Source organism: Pecten maximus, chromosome 1, assembly GCF_902652985.1.
Source record: "Pecten maximus chromosome 1, xPecMax1.1, whole genome shotgun sequence".
In the NCBI taxonomy this organism is placed as follows: Eukaryota; Metazoa; Mollusca; class Bivalvia; order Pectinida; family Pectinidae; genus Pecten; species Pecten maximus.
The window spans coordinates 12,863,204-12,887,067 of NC_047015.1; the positions used below are offsets into that span (position 1 = coordinate 12,863,204).

The window sequence follows — 23,864 nt, forward strand, 5'->3', positions numbered from 1 at the left end:
CCTTTTATACAATCATTTGAAACAGCTGGATGGTAAGTTCCACTGGTCAACTGCTGGTCCCTAAGGCTTGGCATTATTGCCCTCACAGAGCGGGTGCCCCACAGTTAACATGGTATCCATCCCTTCCTCAACTTTTGACTTTAGAAAACCATAATCAACTGGGCACTGATCTTTGACCAGGAGGTACCTGAGTAAGGATACATTGAATTTTCTTCATATGAATGACTTTGACTTTTATCAAGGGTTAAAATTCCTTTGAGAACCTTCCTAAGTTCCAGAAGACCCAGGGTTCTGATATTTGATCTGAGTAGGTACATGAGATGGAGTGCTTTTTTCATATGAATAACCTTGATTTTCAAGGTCATTGAGTTAAAATATGTATTCGAGCAACTCATGTATTAATATAGCTTTAAACTTAAAGTAACACTGGTGAAAAGACTACAAAGGACCAACAATACGTACACTTTGTTTTTTGTTTTATAGGTTCATATGGATTATGTGTGATTACTACACAACATCTACAGAGGTTACTTGTTGGTATCACATTACCATTAACTGATTCATCAATGTATCTGGATCACTTCTATAATACCATTTCTACCTCAAACTAATCTAGTCATTAAAACTCAAAGAATAAATAATTTTGCCATTATTCCATATAAATATTTGCTAGCCATGTGAGTGATTTAGGATCTGTGGACCTCCTGTTTAACATTTATATACAAATACAATCCCTATCTCAAACTTTAAGTCAAGTCATTGTCCTTGTAAAGTATACTGTGAACTTATATGTGTATATGTTTTATCAGGCATCAACAGTGCAAATCTGGCTATAAAACCTGGTCTGCTGGAGCCGGGAGGAATGTATGAAGTACGATTGGAATCTGGAGACGACTATACCACACGAACATTTAGAGTAACATGGCCACCATACAACGGAGAGTGTAAAACTAACATTAATATAGGTACGGACATTACTGTCGTCACAGTTAAAACTAACATCATTATAGGTACGGACATAATAGTCGTCACAGTTAAAACTAACACCAATATAGGTACGGACATTACAGTCGTCACAGTTAAAACTAACACCAATCTAGGTACGGACATTACTGTCGTCACAGTTAAAACTAACATCAATATAGGTACGGACATTACTGTCGTCACAGTTTAAAATAACACCAATATAGGTATGGACATTACTGTCGTCACAGTTAAAACTAACATCATTGTAGGTACGGACATTACAGTCGTCACAGTTAAAACTAACACCAATATAGGTACGGACATTACTGTCGTCACAGTTAAAACTAACACCAATCTAGGTACGGACATTACAGTCGTCACAGTTAAAAATAACATCATTGTAGGTACGGACATAATAGTCGTCACAGTTAAAACTAACACCAATATAGGTACGGACATTACTGTCGTCACAGTTAAGACTAACACCAATCTAGGTAATGACATTACAGTCGTCACAGTTAAAAATAACATCATTGTAGGTATGGACATTACAGTTATTACAATTCTATATAGAGTTAAAAACCTCAATTCTACATATGGTTAGACACTCAATTCTATATATAGACACTCACTTCTATATATAGACACTCAATCCTTTATATAGACACTCAATTCTTTATATAGTCAATGCTTTATATAAACATTCAATTTTTAGCTCGTCTCTTCGATGAAAAGTGAGAGCTTTTGTCGTCACTCCCGCGTCAGTGTCGGCGTTGGCATTGGTTTTTCAAATGTAAAATTTTTGGTGCAAGTGTTGAAAGGCATAGTAATTCATGGTAATATGGTCCCTGTGGGGGTCAAACTATCCCCTGCCGGAGTTAAACTAAAAGACTTTTTGGAACAAAACCAGATTTTTGAAAATTCTTGGAATTTTGGAATATTTCTGTGTTAAGTTTTTGGTGCAAGTGTTCAGAGGTTTTAATACATCACTTTATAATTGTACTAGGGTGCTGATATTTGGCAATAGAGTCCCTATAGAGTAAGACCATCCCTTCCTGGAGTAAAACTTTAAAATCTGTGGTTTTTTGTTTTTGTTTTTAAATCTTTGGACTTTGTGTTAAGTTTATATTGTGAGTGTTCAAAGGCATAGTAATACATGGTATTAGGTTCCCTGTGGGGTTAAACTATCCATTGCCGTAGTTAAACTGAAAATTTTTTTGGGGGAAAAAACACATTTAAAAAAAAAATTTGTGCAAATGTTGAAAGCTATTAACACATCACTTTATGATTGTACTAGGGTGCTGATATTTGGTAAAAGAGTCCCTATGGAGTTATACTATCCCTTCATTGGGTTGAAACTGAAAATAAAACAATGTGAAAATGCTCACAATAGACAATTGATACCGGTCCACATTTTTCAAGGGAGACAACTCTCATTAGGATAATATTTTGTCAAAAAATTAAAGAAATATGACCAAAAGCAATTACATTTGTATTTGATATATTCATTTAATCTACAACAGCATAGCTTGTCTCCGGAATGTTTGTCAGTAAATAATTTATATACATATATAAACATATATTGCATGAATTCACAAAAACATAATCTGATCAAGTAAACAATATAGATATTATTAATGCAATTTGCGAAACCATTTATTGACAAACATTTGCAAGACGAGCTATGCTGTTCTCCAACAGCTCTTGTTATATAGACACTCAATGCTTTATATAAACATTCAATTTTTATATAGACACTCAATTTTATATATAGACACTCAGTTTTATATATCGACACTCAATTCTATATATAGACAATCAGTTCTATATATAGACCCTCAATTCTTATTATAGACACTCAATTCTATATATAGTCACTCAATCCTTTATATAGCCACTTAATTCTATGTATAGACACTCAATTATATATATAGACACTCAATTCTTTATTTAGACACTCAATTCTTTATAGACAATCAGTTCTATGATATGGTAAGACATCCAATTCATTAATATTGTTAGACACTCAATACTTTTTTTATGTAGTTAGATACTTCCTTATGATCACAGGATTGGCATTTAAAAGCAAGTTCATTGTGTCCTGTACCGGTTGGCTGGATGAAGGGGATGATGAGACAAGAGACATTACAAAAGACAAACATTACACCCGTAACTATGAATTCACCTTCTACGTTATGGTGAACACCAGTAGTGAGTATAGGAGAACTCCAGTTTTTCGTGTACTGGGATCGTGGGCTACAGCTCCAGAAATGATGCTTAGTGAAGGTGATCCCAGCAGTGACTATCGAGTAGAGCTTGTAGTTACTGTCAAAGACTTTTATGGAAGTCACACAACTGTCACAAACACTGTCAAGGTAAGAAGTATGGTGGGTGGGTTTTTGTAGAGAAAGTATCAAACTGAAACAAGTATAGTCGTGATTGTCTTTTAAAGGTTGTAAACATTTTTGATAACGATGGTACATTTGTATATTGTGTAATGAAGGTTATGCCTCCGGTGTATACTACCCTGGAAGCCATCAACTGTACAGAGATGTTGTTGTACGAGGCAGAGAAGGATATGATGGGAATCCTCATGCTGGCAAACGGTGTGACACATAGGCTCAAACAGGACATAGACAGTAACGTAAGTAATATATACTCCAACAGGACATAGAAGGTAATGTAAGTAATATATACTCCAACAGGACATAGAAAGTAATGTAAGTAATATATACTCCAACAGGACATAGAAAGTAATGTAAGTAATATATACTCCAACAGGACATAGAAAGTAATGTAATATATACTCCAACAGGACATAGAAAGTAATGTAATATGTACTCAAACAGGACAGAGAAAGTAATGTAAGTAATATATACTCCAACAGGACATAGAAAGTAATGTAAGTAATAAATACTCCAACAGGACATAGAAGGTAATGTAAGTAATATATACTCCAACAGGACATAGAAAGTAATGTAAGTAATATATACTCCAACAGGACATAGAAAGTAATGTAATATATACTCCAACAGGACATAGAAAGTAATGTAAGTAATATATACTCCAACAGGACATAGAAAGTAATGTAAGTAATATATACTCCAACAGGACATAGAAAGTAATGTAATATATACTCCAACAGGACATAGAAAGTAATGTAAGTAATATATACTCCAACAGGACATAGAAAGTAATGTAAGTAATATATACTCCAACAGGACATAGAAAGTAATGTAAGTAATATATACTCCAACAGGACATAGAAAGTAATGTAAGTAATATATACTCCAACAGGACATAGAAAGTAATGTAATATATACTCCAACAGGACATAGAAAGTAATGTAAGTAATATATACTCCAACAGGACATAGAAAGTAATGTAAGTAATATATACTCCAACAGGACATAGAAGGTAATGTAAGTAATATATACTCCAACAGGACATAGAAAGTAATGTAATATATACTCCAACAGGACATAGAAAGTAATGTAATATATACTCCAACAGGACATAGAAAGTAATGTAATATATACTCCAACAGGACATAGAAAGTAATGTAAGTAATATATACTCCAACAGGACATAGAAAGTAATGTAAGTAGTATATACTCCAACAGGACATAGAAGGTAATGTAAGTAATATATACTCCAACAGGACATAGTAAGTAATGTAGAAACATGATAATGCCTCAAGATTGTCTTTGACAAAAATGAGATTCGCATGTTTTGTATATTTTTCCATGAATATGAGTTATGTGATCTTCTCTAAAAAAAGTCTGCCTACTACCACTTTTATAGTATCTTGCTCCATCCTACAACACCGAACAAAAACAAAAAACAAAAAAAACAATAGACTTTTGACTACAATACTTATTACCCCTTACTTTTTATCGAAAATATCATTTTTGTGTCACCTGCAAAAGCAGGAGACATATAAGGATCACTATGGCAGCGGTGACGTCCGTACAATAGGTTTCCTTGCTAACTCAACTATCCTTTGGCTGGTCAAACCCAAACTTCACACAGACCTTCCTTACTAAAAGTGTGTCTATTGTATTGCTTTCCAGATCCAAAGGTCAAAGGTCAAGGTCACTGTTACTGCAAATAGAATATAACTTTAAAAAACTTTATGATTATAGAGTAACTGAGAACTTTTTCCAAATGGACAGTTCTAGTAGGACGAGAGGTCACTCTGAGAAAATTTTTAAGAAACGTTGTAATCTAGAATTAAGAAAGAATTTCTTCAGTAACAGAATAATAGATGTATGGAATAATTTGCCACAACATATTATAGATGCAGATACTGTATACAACTTTGAAGTAATGCTAGATAAACACTGGAAAAATATTCATTTTAAAGTTTAACATTTTAGATATATTGAGGAAACATAGCCATTGATATACTGGAAATCAATCATTTATTTATTTTATGTACATATATTGTTGATATGGATATAGAGGCTTCCAGCCTGCATCCATTAATTATCCTAATAAATATGTTTCTGTGCAATAACTCAATTTTGCTTTGGCTGATCAAGGTCAAACTTCATACAGACCTTCCTTATCAAAGCAGTTCTATGGGATTGCTTTCCAGGTTGGAAGGTCAAAGGTCAAGGTCACTGTTACTTAAATTAGAAAATTTGTTTCTGCACGATAACTCAAGTTTCCCTTGACCAATCAAGCTCAAACTTCATGCAGATCTTCCCTACCAAAAGTGCTTGCATTGGATTTGTTTTCAGAGCCGAAGATCAAAGTCAAGGTCACTGTTACTAAAAACAGAAAATGTATTTCCATGTGATAACTGGAGTTCCCTTGGACCAATCAAAATCAAACCCCATGCAGATCTTCCTTACCAAAAGTGCTTGCTTGAGATTGCTTTTCAGGTCCTAAGGTTAAAGGTCACTGTTACTAAAAATAGAAATTGGTTTGTGTGTGATAACTCAAGATCCCTTAGACAGATCAAACTCAAACTCATCATGCTGATCTTCCTTACAAAATGTACTTGTTTGAAATTGCTTTTCTGGTCCAGAGGTCAAAGGTGAAGGTCACTTAAATAAAGATAGAAAATTTGTTTCCTTGTGATACCACTTGTAATTACCCAACTTACTGCACAGGCAACACATTCATTTTCGTGGAATTCTTGTTAAACAGATTTTTGTTCATTCTATACCTCGTTTGTGTTTTAGTGTGCCTGTTATCACAATGTACCTAAGAATATAAATTATCATTACTATACTAGTGTTCTCTTTGTTATAGGCTGATAACCTGGAGAATGGTGTGAAGGTAAGAATTTGTTACTGACTTGAATGATAAAGTTAACACTGAGGTCGTTGCCTGTCCTGCTACTTCCTGCTGTGTATACCTTTTTATTTGCCAGTCAGATGGATTACCTTGAAACTATGTCAGCTTTATATTCATTATACTGTATAAAGTTGCGTGTCCCTGTATAGCATTTTGCTCCTGCAATAGTTATTGCCCTTTGTTCATGCCATTATTTAAAATCTTGTTCGGAGATCTCCTCTGACAGCATTTAACAGACCCCTTTGAAACTTAATTAGTAGGCATCATAACCATGTTAATTAAATAGTAGGGTTTTCCTGAGTGACATTTTGATTCGACTATTTTGGTAAAATGTTATTGCTACGAGATCATCATCATTAGTTTTCAATCAATTTAGTAGACTTTTATATGACAGGAAATTGTAATCTCCAAGTGGCATTAGATAGTTAATCTTGCATTTTAATAGCATTTACTTGATTTGGCTTGTGATATTTTGCCTGAAAGTTTATTTGGGATGAAGCAATTAATACTGTGCATTCAAAATACAATATTTTTCTCATAATGACAATTTTTTCATAATTAAACCCAATTTTATTAGATCATCTCAGACAAAGTCTGAAGTGACTTATTCTTATTGCCTTTTGTCCGTCATCGTCCGTCGTGCGCTGTGTATTGTCTGTCATGCATCCGCTAATTATTATATTTTTTTTTACTTCGATCATCTCAGAAACCTCTGAGCCAATTTCAATGAAATTTTGTAGAAATCTTTCATGACCAATGGTCAACCAAAATTATGAATTATTATTGGGGTAGGGGCCAAAAGTGGTCAAAATTACTGTTTCAAAAAGCTTCATCTCAAGACCCAAATAAGACCCTGGGGTCTTATGTTTGTCCTTGGGAAGTGGGTCAATTTTGCTATAGTTTATATGAGAAAATCACCTTTTTTTTTACTATTATTTGTTGGATTTCCATTGGAATTAATTCTAAATTAGCAGTTTTGGATGGCAGGTGGATGGTATGCAAATGTTGGCCTGACTGACCCCCAGGGACTGATGGGCAAGGTCAAAAAGAGTGAAAATGACATAAATATTTCAAAACTCAGGTGACCATTATGACCCATGGACCCCTTGTTTAAATGAAGGGTCTGGCTGGGACCAACAGAATTAAGTAACCTTTGATCAATCTGTATAGTAATAAAAACAAACATTTATTGACTTCATCGTTCAGGGCTCCAATGTCAAGGTCACTATTACTATTTATAGAAATAAGTCAAACAATCATTCATGTTCTGTGTTTCTCTCCATATGTAGGTGATGACAGCAACAATTGATAAAATGACAGACAACGGAGACTTAATCCAAGATGAGGTTTTAGCTGCTAATGCAGTGGATACATTAAATAGCATGCTGAGCCTAGATAGCACAGTGGGGAACCTAAAGGCAGAAAGCAAGGTAAAAGTTCCGTTTGTGTTCCTGACCAGCTGCTCCAGTAATCAATGTTACTGGTGTATCTTATGTAAAAGAATCGGCTTTTCACCTCAAACCGACACCTTTAAAATATTTATACCCAGGTTCGGTGATCTTGGGTCCGTCAGGGTCTTACATTCTGGGTCATAATTTGTACGTGAAGTCTGGCAAATAAACACAAACTCAAGATATATAAAGTTCAGGTAGTTTTATTAGGATACCACTAAACACTATGTAAAAATATACAGAGACACAGGGACAAATTATACAATTCTGTCACGCACTCAACACACACATACTATAGGACAACATGACAGTAGTTTAGTAAACTAGCGGCTACATGGCCATACTATAACGATAGTACACAAAACTACTGACAGTGAGTGTTACCATAACAGTCCGATAAAGACTTTCCATCTGACTACGCGAGTCGGGGAGAGCTGAGCCAGGCAGTCCTATAAAGACTTTCCATCTGACTACGTGAGTCGGGGAGAGCTGAGCCAGGCAGTCCTATAAAGACTTTCCATCTGACTACGTGAGTCGGGGAGAGCTGAGCCAGGCAGTCCTACAAAGACTTTCCATCTGACTACGTGAGTCGGGGAGAGCTGAGCCAGGCAGTCCTACAAAGACTTTCCATCTGACTACGCGAGTCAGGGAGAGCTGAGCCAGGCAGTCCTACAAAGACTTTCCATCTGACTACGTGAGTCGGGGAGAGCTGAGCCAGGCAGTCCTACAAAGACTTTCCATCTGACTACGTGAGTCGGGGAGAGCTGAGCCAGGCAGTCCTACAAAGACTTTCCATCTGACTACGTGAGTCGGGGAGAGCTGAGCCAGGCAGTCCTATAAAGACTTTCCATCTGACTACGTGAGTCGGGGAGAGCTGAGCCAGGCAGTCCTATAAAGACTTTCCATCTGACTACGTGAGTCGAGGAGAGCTGAGCCAGGCAGTCCTACAAAGACTTTCCTTCTGACTACGTGAGTCAGGGAGAGCTGAGCCAGGCAGTCCTATAAAGACTTTCTATCTGACTACGTGAGTCGGGGAGAGCTGAGCCAGGCAGTCCTATAAAGACTTTCCATCTGACTACGTGAGTCGAGGAGAGCTGAGCCAGGCAGTCCTATAAAGACTTTCCATCTGACTACGTGAGTCGGGGAGAGCTGAGCCAGGCAGTCCTATAAAGACTTTCCATCTGACTACGTGAGTCGGGGAGAGCTGAGCCAGGCAGTCCTATAAAGACTTTCCATCTGACTGCGTGAGTCGAGGAGAGCTGAGCCAGGCAGTCCTATAAAGACTTTCCATCTGACTACGTGAGTCGGGGAGAGCTGAGCCAGGCAGTCCTATAAAGACTTTCCATCTCACTACGTGAGTCGGGGAGAGCTGAGCCAGGCAGTCCTACAAAGACTTTCCATCTGACTGGCGAACTACACAGGTGTACCGGCTTATATAGACAACCGCGGCAATCCGCACGTGCAATATTCGTGCCAAATTACCTGTTCTCGGAACACTTCCGCTGTCAAATGACTAAGGAATTCCGAATAGTATAAACAGCCGGTATATCGAACAATACAGTCGTAACTTGTAAGTAGACAGTCACCATATAATCTATTCAATAAAGTTTATAAATTCCTCAACTTTTACACTTACATATATTTGTTGCAATAATAGTGTATTAGACAAACAATCTGTGTAAAGCATGTTCCTCACACAAAATGTTAAATGTAGCCATTCAAGACCAGGGAAGTGGGAAATGTAAGTTTTTCCGTAAGCTTATGATAACTTGTCTTTCACAAAAAGAGTTTAAATCAATACCTTAAACAATTGAGGCGTAGGAGAACATTGATGAACATTAAACAACATATACCATATAGCAGGTTATTTAATAAGTGAGTGTAAAATTTAGTCAAAATTCAAAAGTTGAATTTCAGCATGTTTGAATTGAATGATTTTCTAACCTAAAATTCTTATTTCAGCAGTGAAGATTTTTGGTACCTTTTACCATTATTGAGCAGTAAAAAAAAAAGCGAATTCAAACATATTGTAAAATTTTGAAATATTAATTGGTGATTAAAATCTTTTAGGATGTTTAAGAGATTAAACAGTCCAGCCATTTGACTTCACTGACCGGGTTGAGGATAACAGTCCAGACATTTTACTTCACTGACAGAGTGAGAATAATAGTCCAGACATTTTACTTCACTGACAGAGTGAGAATAATAGTCCAGACATTTTACTTCACTGACAGAGTGAGAATAATAGTCCAGACATTTTACTTCACTGACAGAGTGAGGATAACAGTCTAGACATTTTACTTCACTGGTAGACTGAGGATATCAGTCCAGACATTTTACTTCACTGACAGACTGAGGATAATAGTCCAGACATTTTACTTCACTGACCGGGTTGAGGATAACAGTCCAGACATTTTACTTCACTGACAGAGTGAGGATAACAGTCCAGACATTTTACTTCACTGACAGAGTGAGGATAATAGTCCAGACATTTTACTTCACTGACAGAGTGAGGATAACAGTCCAGACATTTTACTTCACTGACAGAGTGAGGATAACAGTCCAGACATTTTACTTCACTGACAGAGTGAGGATAATAGTCCAGACATTTTACTTCACTGACAGAGTGAGGATAACAGTCCAGACATTTTACTTCACTGACAGAGTGAGGATAACAGTCCAGACATTTTACTTCACTGACAGAGTGAGGATAATAGTCCAGACATTTTACTTCACTGGTAGACTGAGGATAATAGTCCAGACATTTTACTTCACTGACAGACTGAGGATAATAGTCCAGACATTTTACTTCACTGACAGAGTGAGGATAACAGTCCAGACATTTTACTTCACTGACAGAGTGAGGATAATAGTCCAGACATTTTACTTCACTGGTAGACTCAGGATAACAGTCCAGACATTTTACTTCACTGGTAGAGTGAGGATAACAGTCCAGACATTTTACTTCACTGACAGACTGAGGATAACAGTCCAGACATTTTACTTCACTGACAGACTGAGGATAATAGTCCAGACATTTTACTTCACTGACAGAGTGAGGATAACAGTCCAGACATTTTACTTCACTGACAGAGTGAGGATAACAGTCCAGACATTTTACTTCACTGGTAGAGTGAGGATAACAGTCCAGACATTTTACTTCACTGACAGAGTGAGGATAATAGTCCAGACATTTTACTTCACTGACAGACTGAGGATAATAGTCCAGACATTTTACTTCACTGACAGAGTGAGGATAACAGTCCAGACATTTTACTTCACTGACAGAGTGAGGATAATAGTCCAGACATTTTACTTCACTGACAGACTGAGGATAATAGTCCAGACATTTTACTTCACTGACAGAGTGAGGATAACAGTCCAGACATTTTACTTCACTGACAGAGTGAGGATAATAGTCCAGACATTTTACTTCACTGACAGAGTGAGGATAACAGTCCAGACATTTTACTTCACTGACAGAGTGAGGATAATAGTCCAGACATTTTACTTCACTGACAGACTGAGGATATCAGTCCAGACATTTTACTTCACTGGTAGAGTGAGGATATCAGTCCAGACATTTTACTTCACTGACAGAGTGAGGATATCAGTCCAGACATTTTACTTCACTGACAGACTGAGGATATCAGTCCAGACATTTTACTTCACTGGTAGACTGAGGATAGCAGTCCAGACATTTTACTTCACTGATGGAGTGAGGATAGCAGTCCAGACATTTTACTTCACTGACAGAGTGAGGATAATAGTCCAGACATTTTACTTCACTGGTAGACTGAGGATAACAGTCCAGACATTTTACTTCACTGACAGAGTGAGGATATCAGTCCAGACATTTTACTTCACTGACAGACTGAGGATAATAGTCCAGACATTTTACTTCACAGACAGAGTGAGGATAACAGTCCAGACATTTTACTTCACTGACAGAGTGAGGATAATAGTCCAGACATTTTACTTCACTGACAGCGTGAGGATAACAGTCCAGACATTTTACTTCACTGAGAGAGTGAGGATAACAGTCCAGACATTTTACTTCACTGACAGAGTGAGGATAACAGTCCAGACATTTTACTTCACTGAGAGAGTGAGGATAACAGTCCAGACATTTTACTTTGCTGACAGAGTGAGGATAACAGTCCAGACATTTTACTTCACTGACAGAGTGAGGATAATAGTCCAGACATTTTACTTCACTGAGAGAGTGAGGATAACAGTCCAGACATTTTACTTCACTGGTAGACTGAGGATAATAGTCCAGACATTTTACTTCACTGACAGAGTGAGGATAATAGTCCAGACATTTTACTTCACTGAGAGAGTGAGGATAACAGTCCAGACATTTTACTTCACTGGTAGACTGAGGATAATAGTCCAGACATTTTACTTCACTGACAGACTGAGGATATCAGTCCAGACATTTTACTTCACTGACAGAGTGAGGATAACAGTCCAGACATTTTACTTCACTGACAGAGTGAGGATAACAGTCCAGACATTTTACTTCACTGACAGACTGAGGATAACAGTCCAGACATTTTACTTCACTGACAGAGTGAGGATAATAGTCCAGACATTTTACTTCACTGGTAGAGTGAGGATATCAGTCCAGACATTTTACTTCACTGACAGACTGAGGATATCAGTCCAGACATTTTACTTCACTGACAGACTGAGGATATCAGTCCAGACATTTTACTTCACTGACAGACTGAGGATAACAGTCCAGACATTTTACTTCACTGACAGAGTGAGGATAACAGTCCAGACATTTTACTTCACTGACAGAGTGAGGATAACAGTCCAGACATTTTACTTCACTGGTAGAGTGAGGATAATAGTCCAGACATTTTACTTCACTGACAGAGTGAGGATAATAGTCCAGACATTTTACTTCACTGACAGAGTGAGGATAACAGTCCAGACATTTTACTTCACTGACAGACTGAGGATAACAGTCCAGACATTTTACTTCACTGACAGACTGAGGATAATAGTCCAGACATTTTACTTCACTGACAGACTGAGGATATCAGTCCAGACATTTTACTTCACTGACAGAGTGAGGATAACAGTCCAGACATTTTACTTCACTGGTAGAGTGAGGATAACAGTCCAGACATTTTACTTCACTGACAGAGTGAGGATAATAGTCCAGACATTTTACTTCACTGACAGACTGAGGATAACAGTCCAGACATTTTACTTCACTGACAGAGTGAGGATAATAGTCCAGACATTTTACTTCACTGGTAGAGTGAGGATATCAGTCCAGACATTTTACTTCACTGACAGACTGAGGATATCAGTCCAGACATTTTACTTCACTGACAGACTGAGGATATCAGTCCAGACATTTTACTTCACTGACAGACTGAGGATAGCAGTCCAGACATTTTACTTCACTGACAGAGTGAGGATAACAGTCCAGACATTTTACTTCACTGACAGAGTGAGGATAACAGTCCAGACATTTTACTTCACTGACAGAGTGAGGATAATAGTCCAGACATTTTACTTCACTGACAGAGTGAGGATAACAGTCCAGACATTTTACTTCACTGACAGAGTGAGGATATCAGTCCAGCCATTTTACTTCACTGACAGAGTGAGGTTAATAGTCAAGACATTTTACTTCACTGGTAGAGTGAGGATAACAGTCCAGACAATTTACTTCACTGACAGAGTGAGGATAATAGTCCAGACATTTTACTTCACTGGTAGACTGAGGATAATAGTCCAGACATTTTACTTCACTGACAGAGTGAGGATAATAGTCCAGACATTTTACTTCACTGGTAGAGTGAGGATAATAGTCCAGACATTTTACTTCACTGACAGAGTGAGGATAACAGTCCAGACATTTTACTTCACTGACAGACTGAGGATATCAGTCCAGACATTTTACTTCACTGACAGAGTGAGGATAACAGTCCAGACATTTTACTTCACTGGTAGAGTGAGGATAACAGTCCAGACATTTTACTTCACTGACAGAGTGAGGATAACAGTCCAGACATTTTACTTCACTGACAGAGTGAGGATAATAGTCCAGACATTTTACTTCACTTACAGAGTGAGGATAACAGTCCAGACATTTTACTTCACTTACAGACTGAGGATAATAGTCCAGACATTTTACTTCACTGGTAGAGTGAGGATAATAGTCCAGCCATTTTACTTCACTGAGAGAGTGAGGATAACAGTCCAGACATTTTACTTCACTTACAGAGTGAGGATAACAGTCCAGACATTTTACTTCACTGACAGACTGAGGATAACAGTCCAGACATTTTACTTCACTTACAGAGTGAGGATAATAGTCCAGACATTTTACTTCACTGACAGAGTGAGGATAATAGTCCAGACATTTTACTTCACTTACAGAGTGAGGATAACAGTCCAGACATTTTACTTCACTGACAGACTGAGGATAACAGTCCAGACATTTTACTTCACTTACAGACTGAGGATAATAGTCCAGACATTTTACTTCACTGACAGAGTGAGGATAACAGTCCAGACATTTTACTTCACTGACAGAGTGAGGATAACAGTCCAGACATTTTACTTCACTGGTAGAGTGAGGATATCAGTCCAGACATTTTACTTCACTGACAGAGTGAGGATAACAGTCCAGACATTTTACTTGACAGAGTGAGGTTAATAGTCAAGACATTTTACTTCACTGGTAGAGTGAGGATAACAGTCCAGACATTTTACTTCACTGACAGAGTGAGGATAATAGTCCAGACATTTTACTTCACTGACAGACTGAGGATAATAGTCCAGACATTTTACTTCACAGACAGAGTGAGGATAACAGTCCAGACATTTTACTTCACTGACAGAGTGAGGATAATAGTCCAGACATTTTACTTCACTGACAGCGTGAGGATAACAGTCCAGACATTTTACTTCACTGAGAGAGTGAGGATAATAGTCCAGACATTTTACTTCACTGACAGACTGAGGATATCAGTCCAGACATTTTACTTCACTGACAGAGTGAGGATAACAGTCCAGACATTTTACTTCACTGACAGACTGAGGATAACAGTCCAGACATTTTACTTCACTGACAGAGTGAGGATAACAGTCCAGACATTTTACTTCACTGACAGACTGAGGATAATAGTCCAGACATTTTACTTCACTGACAGACTGAGGATATCAGTCCAGACATTTTACTTCACTGACAGAGTGAGGATAACAGTCCAGACATTTTACTTCACTGGTAGAGTGAGGATATCAGTCCAGACATTTTACTTCACTGACAGACTGAGGATATCAGTCCAGACATTTTACTTCACTGACAGAGTGAGGATAACAGTCCAGACATTTTACTTCACTGACAGACTGAGGATAACAGTCCAGACATTTTACTTCACTGACAGAGTGAGGATAATAGTCCAGACATTTTACTTCACTGACAGAGTGAGGATAACAGTCCAGACATTTTACTTCACTGACAGAGTGAGGATATCAGTCCAGCCATTTTACTTCACTGACAGAGTGAGGTTAATAGTCAAGACATTTTACTTCACTGACAGAGTGAGGATAATAGTCCAGACATTTTACTTCACTGGTAGACTGAGGATAATAGTCCAGACATTTTACTTCACTGACAGAGTGAGGATAATAGTCCAGACATTTTACTTCACTGGTAGAGTGAGGATAACAGTCCAGACAATTTACTTCACTGACAGAGTGAGGATAATAGTCCAGACATTTTACTTCACTGGTAGAGTGAGGATAATAGTCCAGACATTTTACTTCACTGACAGAGTGAGGATAATAGTCCAGACATTTTACTTCACTGGTAGACTGAGGATAATAGTCCAGACATTTTACTTCACTGACAGAGTGAGGATAATAGTCCAGACATTTTACTTCACTGGTAGAGTGAGGATAATAGTCCAGACATTTTACTTCACTGACAGAGTGAGGATAACAGTCCAGACATTTTACTTCACTGACAGACTGAGGATAACAGTCCAGACATTTTACTTCACTGACAGAGTGAGAATAATAGTCCAGACATTTTACTTCACTGACAGAGTGAGGATAACAGTCCAGACATTTTACTTCACTGGTAGAGTGAGGATAACAGTCCAGACATTTTACTTCACTGACAGAGTGAGGATAACAGTCCAGACATTTTACTTCACTGGTAGAGTGAGGATAATAGTCCAGACATTTTACTTCACTGACAGAGTGAGGATAACAGTCCAGACATTTTACTTCACTGACAGAGTGAGGATAATAGTCCAGACATTTTACTTCACTGACAGAGTGAGGATAATAGTCCAGACATTTTACTTCACTGACAGAGTGAGGATAGCAGTCCAGACATTTTACTTCACTGACAGACTGAGGATAACAGTCCAGACATTTTACTTCACTGACAGACTGAGGATAACAGTCCAGACATTTTACTTCACTGACAGACTGAGGATATCAGTCCAGACATTTTACTTCACTGACAGAGTGAGGATAACAGTCCAGACATTTTACTTCACTGACAGACTGAGGATATCAGTCCAGACATTTTACTTCACTGACAGACTGAGGATATCAGTCCAGACATTTTACTTCACTGACAGAGTGAGGATAACAGTCCAGACATTTTACTTCACTGACAGACTGAGGATAACAGTCCAGACATTTTACTTCACTGACAGGGTGAGGATAACAGTCCAGACATTTTACTTCACTGACAGAGTGAGGATAACAGTCCAGACATTTTACTTCACTGACAGACTGAGGATATCAGTCCAGACATTTTACTTCACTGACAGAGTGAGGATAACAGTCCAGACATTTTACTTCACTGACAGACTGAGGATAACAGTCCAGACATTTTACTTCACTGACAGAGTGAGGATAACAGTCCAGACATTTTACTTCACTGACAGACTGAGGATATCAGTCCAGACATTTTACTTCACTGGTAGAGTGAGGATAACAGTCCAGACATTTTACTTCACTGACAGAGTGAGGATATCAGTCCAGACATTTTACTTCACTGACAGAGTGAGGATATCAGTCCAGACATTTTACTTCACTGACAGAGTGAGGATAACAGTCCAGACATTTTACTTCACTGACAGACTGAGGATAACAGTCCAGACATTTTACTTCACTGACAGAGTGAGGATAATAGTCCAGACATTTTACTTCACTGACAGAGTGAGGATAACAGTCCAGACATTTTACTTCACTGACAGAGTGAGGATATCAGTCCAGCCATTTTACTTCACTGACAGAGTGAGGTTAATAGTCAAGACATTTTACTTCACTGACAGAGTGAGGATAATAGTCCAGACATTTTACTTCACTGGTAGAGTGAGGATAACAGTCCAGACAATTTACTTCACTGACAGAGTGAGGATAATAGTCCAGACATTTTACTTCACTGGTAGAGTGAGGATAACAGTCCAGACATTTTACTTCACTGACAGAGTGAGGATAACAGTCCAGACATTTTACTTCACTGACAGAGTGAGGATAATAGTCCAGACATTTTACTTCACTTACAGAGTGAGGATAACAGTCCAGACATTTTACTTCACTTACAGACTGAGGATAATAGTCCAGACATTTTACTTCACTGGTAGAGTGAGGATAATAGTCCAGCCATTTTACTTCACTGAGAGAGTGAGGATAACAGTCCAGACATTTTACTTCACTTACAGAGTGAGGATAACAGTCCAGACATTTTACTTCACTGACAGACTGAGGATAACAGTCCAGACATTTTACTTCACTTACAGAGTGAGGATAATAGTCCAGACATTTTACTTCACTGACAGAGTGAGGATAATAGTCCAGACATTTTACTTCACTTACAGAGTGAGGATAACAGTCCAGACATTTTACTTCACTGACAGACTGAGGATAACAGTCCAGACATTTTACTTCACTTACAGACTGAGGATAATAGTCCAGACATTTTACTTCACTGACAGAGTGAGGATAACAGTCCAGACATTTTACTTCACTGACAGAGTGAGGATAACAGTCCAGACATTTTACTTCACTGGTAGAGTGAGGATATCAGTCCAGACATTTTACTTCACTGACAGAGTGAGGATAACAGTCCAGACATTTTACTTGACAGAGTGAGGTTAATAGTCAAGACATTTTACTTCACTGGTAGAGTGAGGATAACAGTCCAGACATTTTACTTCACTGACAGAGTGAGGATAATAGTCCAGACATTTTACTTCACTGACAGACTGAGGATAATAGTCCAGACATTTTACTTCACAGACAGAGTGAGGATAACAGTCCAGACATTTTACTTCACTGACAGAGTGAGGATAATAGTCCAGACATTTTACTTCACTGACAGCGTGAGTATAACAGTCCAGACATTTTACTTCACTGAGAGAGTGAGGATAATAGTCCAGACATTTTACTTCACTGACAGACTGAGGATATCAGTCCAGACATTTTACTTCACTGACAGAGTGAGGATAACAGTCCAGACATTTTACTTCACTGACAGACTGAGGATAACAGTCCAGACATTTTACTTCACTGACAGAGTGAGGATAACAGTCCAGACATTTTACTTCACTGACAGACTGAGGATAATAGTCCAGACATTTTACTTCACTGACAGACTGAGGATATCAGTCCAGACATTTTACTTCACTGACAGAGTGAGGATAACAGTCCAGACATTTTACTTCACTGGTAGAGTGAGGATATCAGTCCAGACATTTTACTTCACTGACAGACTGAGGATATCAGTCCAGACATTTTACTTCACTGACAGAGTGAGGATAACAGTCCAGACATTTTACTTCACTGACAGACTGAGGATAACAGTCCAGACATTTTACTTCACTGACAGAGTGAGGATAATAGTCCAGACATTTTACTTCACTGACAGAGTGAGGATAACAGTCCAGACATTTTACTTCACTGACAGAGTGAGGATATCAGTCCAGCCATTTTACTTCACTGACAGAGTGAGGTTAATAGTCAAGACATTTTACTTCACTGACAGAGTGAGGATAATAGTCCAGACATTTTACTTCACTGGTAGACTGAGGATAATAGTCCAGACATTTTACTTCACTGACAGAGTGAGGATAATAGTCCAGACATTTTACTTCACTGGTAGAGTGAGGATAACAGTCCAGACAATTTACTTCACTGACAGAGTGAGGATAATAGTCCAGACATTTTACTTCACTGGTAGAGTGAGGATAATAGTCCAGACATTTTACTTCACTGACAGAGTGAGGATAATAGTCCAGACATTTTACTTCACTGGTAGACTGAGGATAATAGTCCAGACATTTTACTTCACTGACAGAGTGAGGATAATAGTCCAGACATTTTACTTCACTGGTAGAGTGAGGATAATAGTCCAGACATTTTACTTCACTGACAGAGTGAGGATAACAGTCCAGACATTTTACTTCACTGACAGACTGAGGATAACAGTCCAGACATTTTACTTCACTGACAGAGTGAGAATAATAGTCCAGACATTTTACTTCACTGACAGAGTGAGGATAACAGTCCAGACATTTTACTTCACTGGTAGAGTGAGGATAACAGTCCAGACATTTTACTTCACTGACAGAGTGAGGATAACAGTCCAGACATTTTACTTCACTGGTAGAGTGAGGATAATAGTCCAGACATTTTACTTCACTGACAGAGTGAGGATAACAGTCCAGACATTTTACTTCACTGACAGAGTGAGGATAATAGTCCAGACATTTTACTTCACTGACAGAGTGAGGATAATAGTCCAGACATTTTACTTCACTGACAGAGTGAGGATAGCAGTCCAGACATTTTACTTCACTGACAGACTGAGGATAACAGTCCAGACATTTTACTTCACTGACAGACTGAGGATAACAGTCCAGACATTTTACTTCACTGACAGACTGAGGATATCAGTCCAGACATTTTACTTCACTGACAGAGTGAGGATAACAGTCCAGACATTTTACTTCACTGACAGACTGAGGATATCAGTCCAGACATTTTACTTCACTGACAGACTGAGGATATCAGTCCAGACATTTTACTTCACTGACAGAGTGAGGATAACAGTCCAGACATTTTACTTCACTGACAGACTGAGGATAACAGTCCAGACATTTTACTTCACTGACAGGGTGAGGATAACAGTCCAGACATTTTACTTCACTGACAGAGTGAGGATAACAGTCCAGACATTTTACTTCACTGACAGACTGAGGATATCAGTCCAGACATTTTACTTCACTGACAGAGTGAGGATAACAGTCCAGACATTTTACTTCACTGACAGACTGAGGATAACAGTCCAGACATTTTACTTCACTGACAGACTGAGGATATCAGTCCAGACATTTTACTTCACTGACAGAGTGAGGATAACAGTCCAGACATTTTACTTCACTGACAGACTGAGGATAACAGTCCAGACATTTTACTTCACTGACAGAGTGAGGATAACAGTCCAGACATTTTACTTCACTGACAGACTGAGGATATCAGTCCAGACATTTTACTTCACTGGTAGAGTGAGGATAACAGTCCAGACATTTTACTTCACTGACAGAGTGAGGATATCAGTCCAGACATTTTACTTCACTGACAGACTGAGGATATCAGTCCAGACATTTTACTTCACTGACAGAGTGAGGATAACAGTCCAGACATTTTACTTCACTGACAGACTGAGGATAACAGTCCAGACATTTTACTTCACTGACAGAGTGAGGATAATAGTCCAGACATTTTACTTCACTGACAGAGTGAGGATAACAGTCCAGACATTTTACTTCACTGACAGAGTGAGGATATCAGTCCAGCCATTTTACTTCACTGACAGAGTGAGGTTAATAGTCAAGACATTTTACTTCACTGACAGAGTGAGGATAATAGTCCAGACATTTTACTTCACTGGTAGAGTGAGGATAACAGTCCAGACAATTTACTTCACTGACAGAGTGAGGATAATAGTCCAGACATTTTACTTCACTGGTAGACTGAGGATAATAGTCCAGACATTTTACTTCACTGACAGAGTGAGGATAATAGTCCAGACATTTTACTTCACTGGTAGAGTGAGGATAATAGTCCAGACATTTTACTTCACTGACAGAGTGAGGATAACAGTCCAGACATTTTACTTCACTGACAGACTGAGGATAACAGTCCAGACATTTTACTTCACTGACAGAGTGAGAATAATAGTCCAGACATTTTACTTCACTGACAGAGTGAGGATAACAGTCCAGACATTTTACTTCACTGGTAGAGTGAGGATAACAGTCCAGACATTTTACTTCACTGACAGAGTGAGGATAACAGTCCAGACATTTTACTTCACTGGTAGAGTGAGGATAATAGTCCAGACATTTTACTTCACTGACAGAGTGAGGATAACAGTCCAGACATTTTACTTCACTGACAGAGTGAGGATAATAGTCCAGACATTTTACTTCACTGACAGAGTGAGGATAATAGTCCAGACATTTTACTTCACTGACAGAGTGAGGATAGCAGTCCAGACATTTTACTTCACTGACAGACTGAGGATAACAGTCCAGACATTTTACTTCACTGACAGACTGAGGATAACAGTCCAGACATTTTACTTCACTGACAGACTGAGGATATCAGTCCAGACATTTTACTTCACTGACAGAGTGAGGATAACAGTCCAGACATTTTACTTCACTGACAGACTGAGGATATCAGTCCAGACATTTTACTTCACTGACAGACTGAGGATATCAGTCCAGACATTTTACTTCACTGACAGAGTGAGGATAACAGTCCAGACATTTTACTTCACTGACAGACTGAGGATAACAGTCCAGACATTTTACTTCACTGACAGAGTGAGGATAACAGTCCAGACATTTTACTTCACTGACAGAGTGAGGATAACAGTCCAGACATTTTACTTCACTGACAGACTGAGGATATCAGTCCAGACATTTTACTTCACTGACAGAGTGAGGATAACAGTCCAGACATTTTACTTCACTGACAGACTGAGGATAACAGTCCAGACATTTTACTTCACTGACAGACTGAGGATATCAGTCCAGACATTTTACTTCACTGACAGAGTGAGGATAACAGTCCAGACATTTTACTTCACTGACAGACTGAGGATAACAGTCCAGACATTTTACTTCACTGACAGAGTGAGGATAACAGTCCAGACATTTTACTTCACTGACAGACTGAGGATATCAGTCCAGACATTTTACTTCACTGGTAGAGTGAGGATAACAGTCCAGACATTTTACTTCACTGACAGAGTGAGGATAATAGTCCAGACATTTTACTTCACTGACAGAGTGAGGATAACAGTCCAGACATTTTACTTCACTGACAGAGTGAGGATAATAGTCCAGACATTTTACTTCACTGACAGACTGAGGATAGCAGTCCAGACATTTTACTTCACTGACAGACTGAGGATAATAGTCCAGACATTTTACTTCACTGACCGGGTTGAGGATAACAGTCCAGAATTTTACTTCACTGACAGAGTGAGGATAACAGTCCAGACATTTTACTTCACTGACAGAGTGAGGATAACAGTCCAGACATTTTACTTCACTGACAGAGTGAGGATAATAGTCCAGACATTTTACTTCACTGACAGAGTGAGGATAACAGTCCAGACATTTTACTTCACTGACAGAGTGAGGATAACAATCCAGACATTTTACTTCACTGGTAGACTGAGGATAATAGTCCAGACATTTTACTTCACTGGTAGAGTTAGGATAATAGTCCAGACATTTTACTTCACTGAGAGAGTGAGGATAATAGTCCAGACATTTTACTTCACTGACAGAGTGAGGATAACAGTCCAGACATTTTACTTCACTGACAGAGTGAAGATAATAGTCCAGACATTTTACTTCACTGACAGAGTGAGGATAACAGTCCAGACATTTTACTTCACTGACAGAGTGAGGATAATAGTCCAGACATTTTACTTCACTGGTAGAGTGAGGATATCAGTCCAGACATTTTATTTCACTGACAGACTGAGGATAATAGTCCAGACATTTTACTTCACTGACAGAGTGAGGATAACAGTCCAGACATTTTACTTCACTGGTAGAGTGAGGATAATAGTCCAGACATTTTACTTCACTGACAGAGTGAGGATAACAGTCCAGACATTTTACTTCACTGGTAGAGTGAGGATAATAGTCCAGACATTTTACTTCACTGACAGAGTGAGGATAACAGTGCAGACATTTTACTTCACTGACAGAGTGAGGATAACAGTCCAGACATTTTATTTCACTGACAGACTGAGGATAATAGTCCAGACATTTTACTTCACTGACAGAGTGAGGATAACAGTCCAGACATTTTATTTCACTGACAGACTGAGGATAATAGTCCAGACATTTTACTTCACTGACAGAGTGAGGATAACAGTCCAGACATTTTATTTCACTGACAGACTGAGGATAATAGTCCAGACATTTTACTTCACTGACAGAGTGAGGATAACAGTCCAGACATTTTACTTCACTGGTAGAGTGAGGATATCAGTCCAGACATTTTACTTCACTGACAGAGTGAGGATAATAGTCCAGACATTTTACTTCACTGGTAGAGTGAGGATAACAGTCCAGACATTTTACTTCACTGGTAGAGTGAGGATAACAGTCCAGACATTTTACTTCACTGACAGAGTGAGGATAATAGTCCAGACATTTTACTTCACTGGTAGAGTGAGGATAATAGTCCAGACATTTTACTTCACTGGTAGAGTGAGGATAACAGTCCAGACATTTTACTTCACTGGTAGAGTGAGGATAACAGTCCAGACATTTTACTTCACTGACAGAGTGAGGATAACAGTCCAGACATTTTACTTCACTGGTAGACTGAGGATAACAGTCCAGACATTTTACTTCACTGACAGAGTGAGGATAACAGTCCAGACATTTTACTTCACTGACAGAGTGAGGATATCAGTCCAGACATTTTACTTCACTGACAGAGTGAGGATAACAGTCCAGACATTTTACTTCACTGACAGAGTGAAGATAATAGTCCAGACATTTTACTTCACTGGTAGACTGAGGATAATAGTCCAGACATTTTACT

General features: G+C 38.4%; 1 protein-coding gene across 1 annotated transcript in view; it reads left to right on the top strand.

Annotated features, from left to right (window-relative positions):
- Nucleotides 1–23,864, top strand: part of LOC117325345 (polycystic kidney disease protein 1-like 2) — a 54,015-nt gene that overhangs the window by 3,681 nt on the left and 26,470 nt on the right. Inside the window, exons 3-7 of the mRNA XM_033881495.1 lie at nt 810–965; nt 3,037–3,341; nt 3,470–3,610; nt 6,229–6,255; nt 7,563–7,703. Coding sequence (XP_033737386.1) covers nt 810–965; nt 3,037–3,341; nt 3,470–3,610; nt 6,229–6,255; nt 7,563–7,703 — 770 coding nt within the window. The remainder of the gene's footprint in view (nt 1–809; nt 966–3,036; nt 3,342–3,469; nt 3,611–6,228; nt 6,256–7,562; nt 7,704–23,864) is intronic.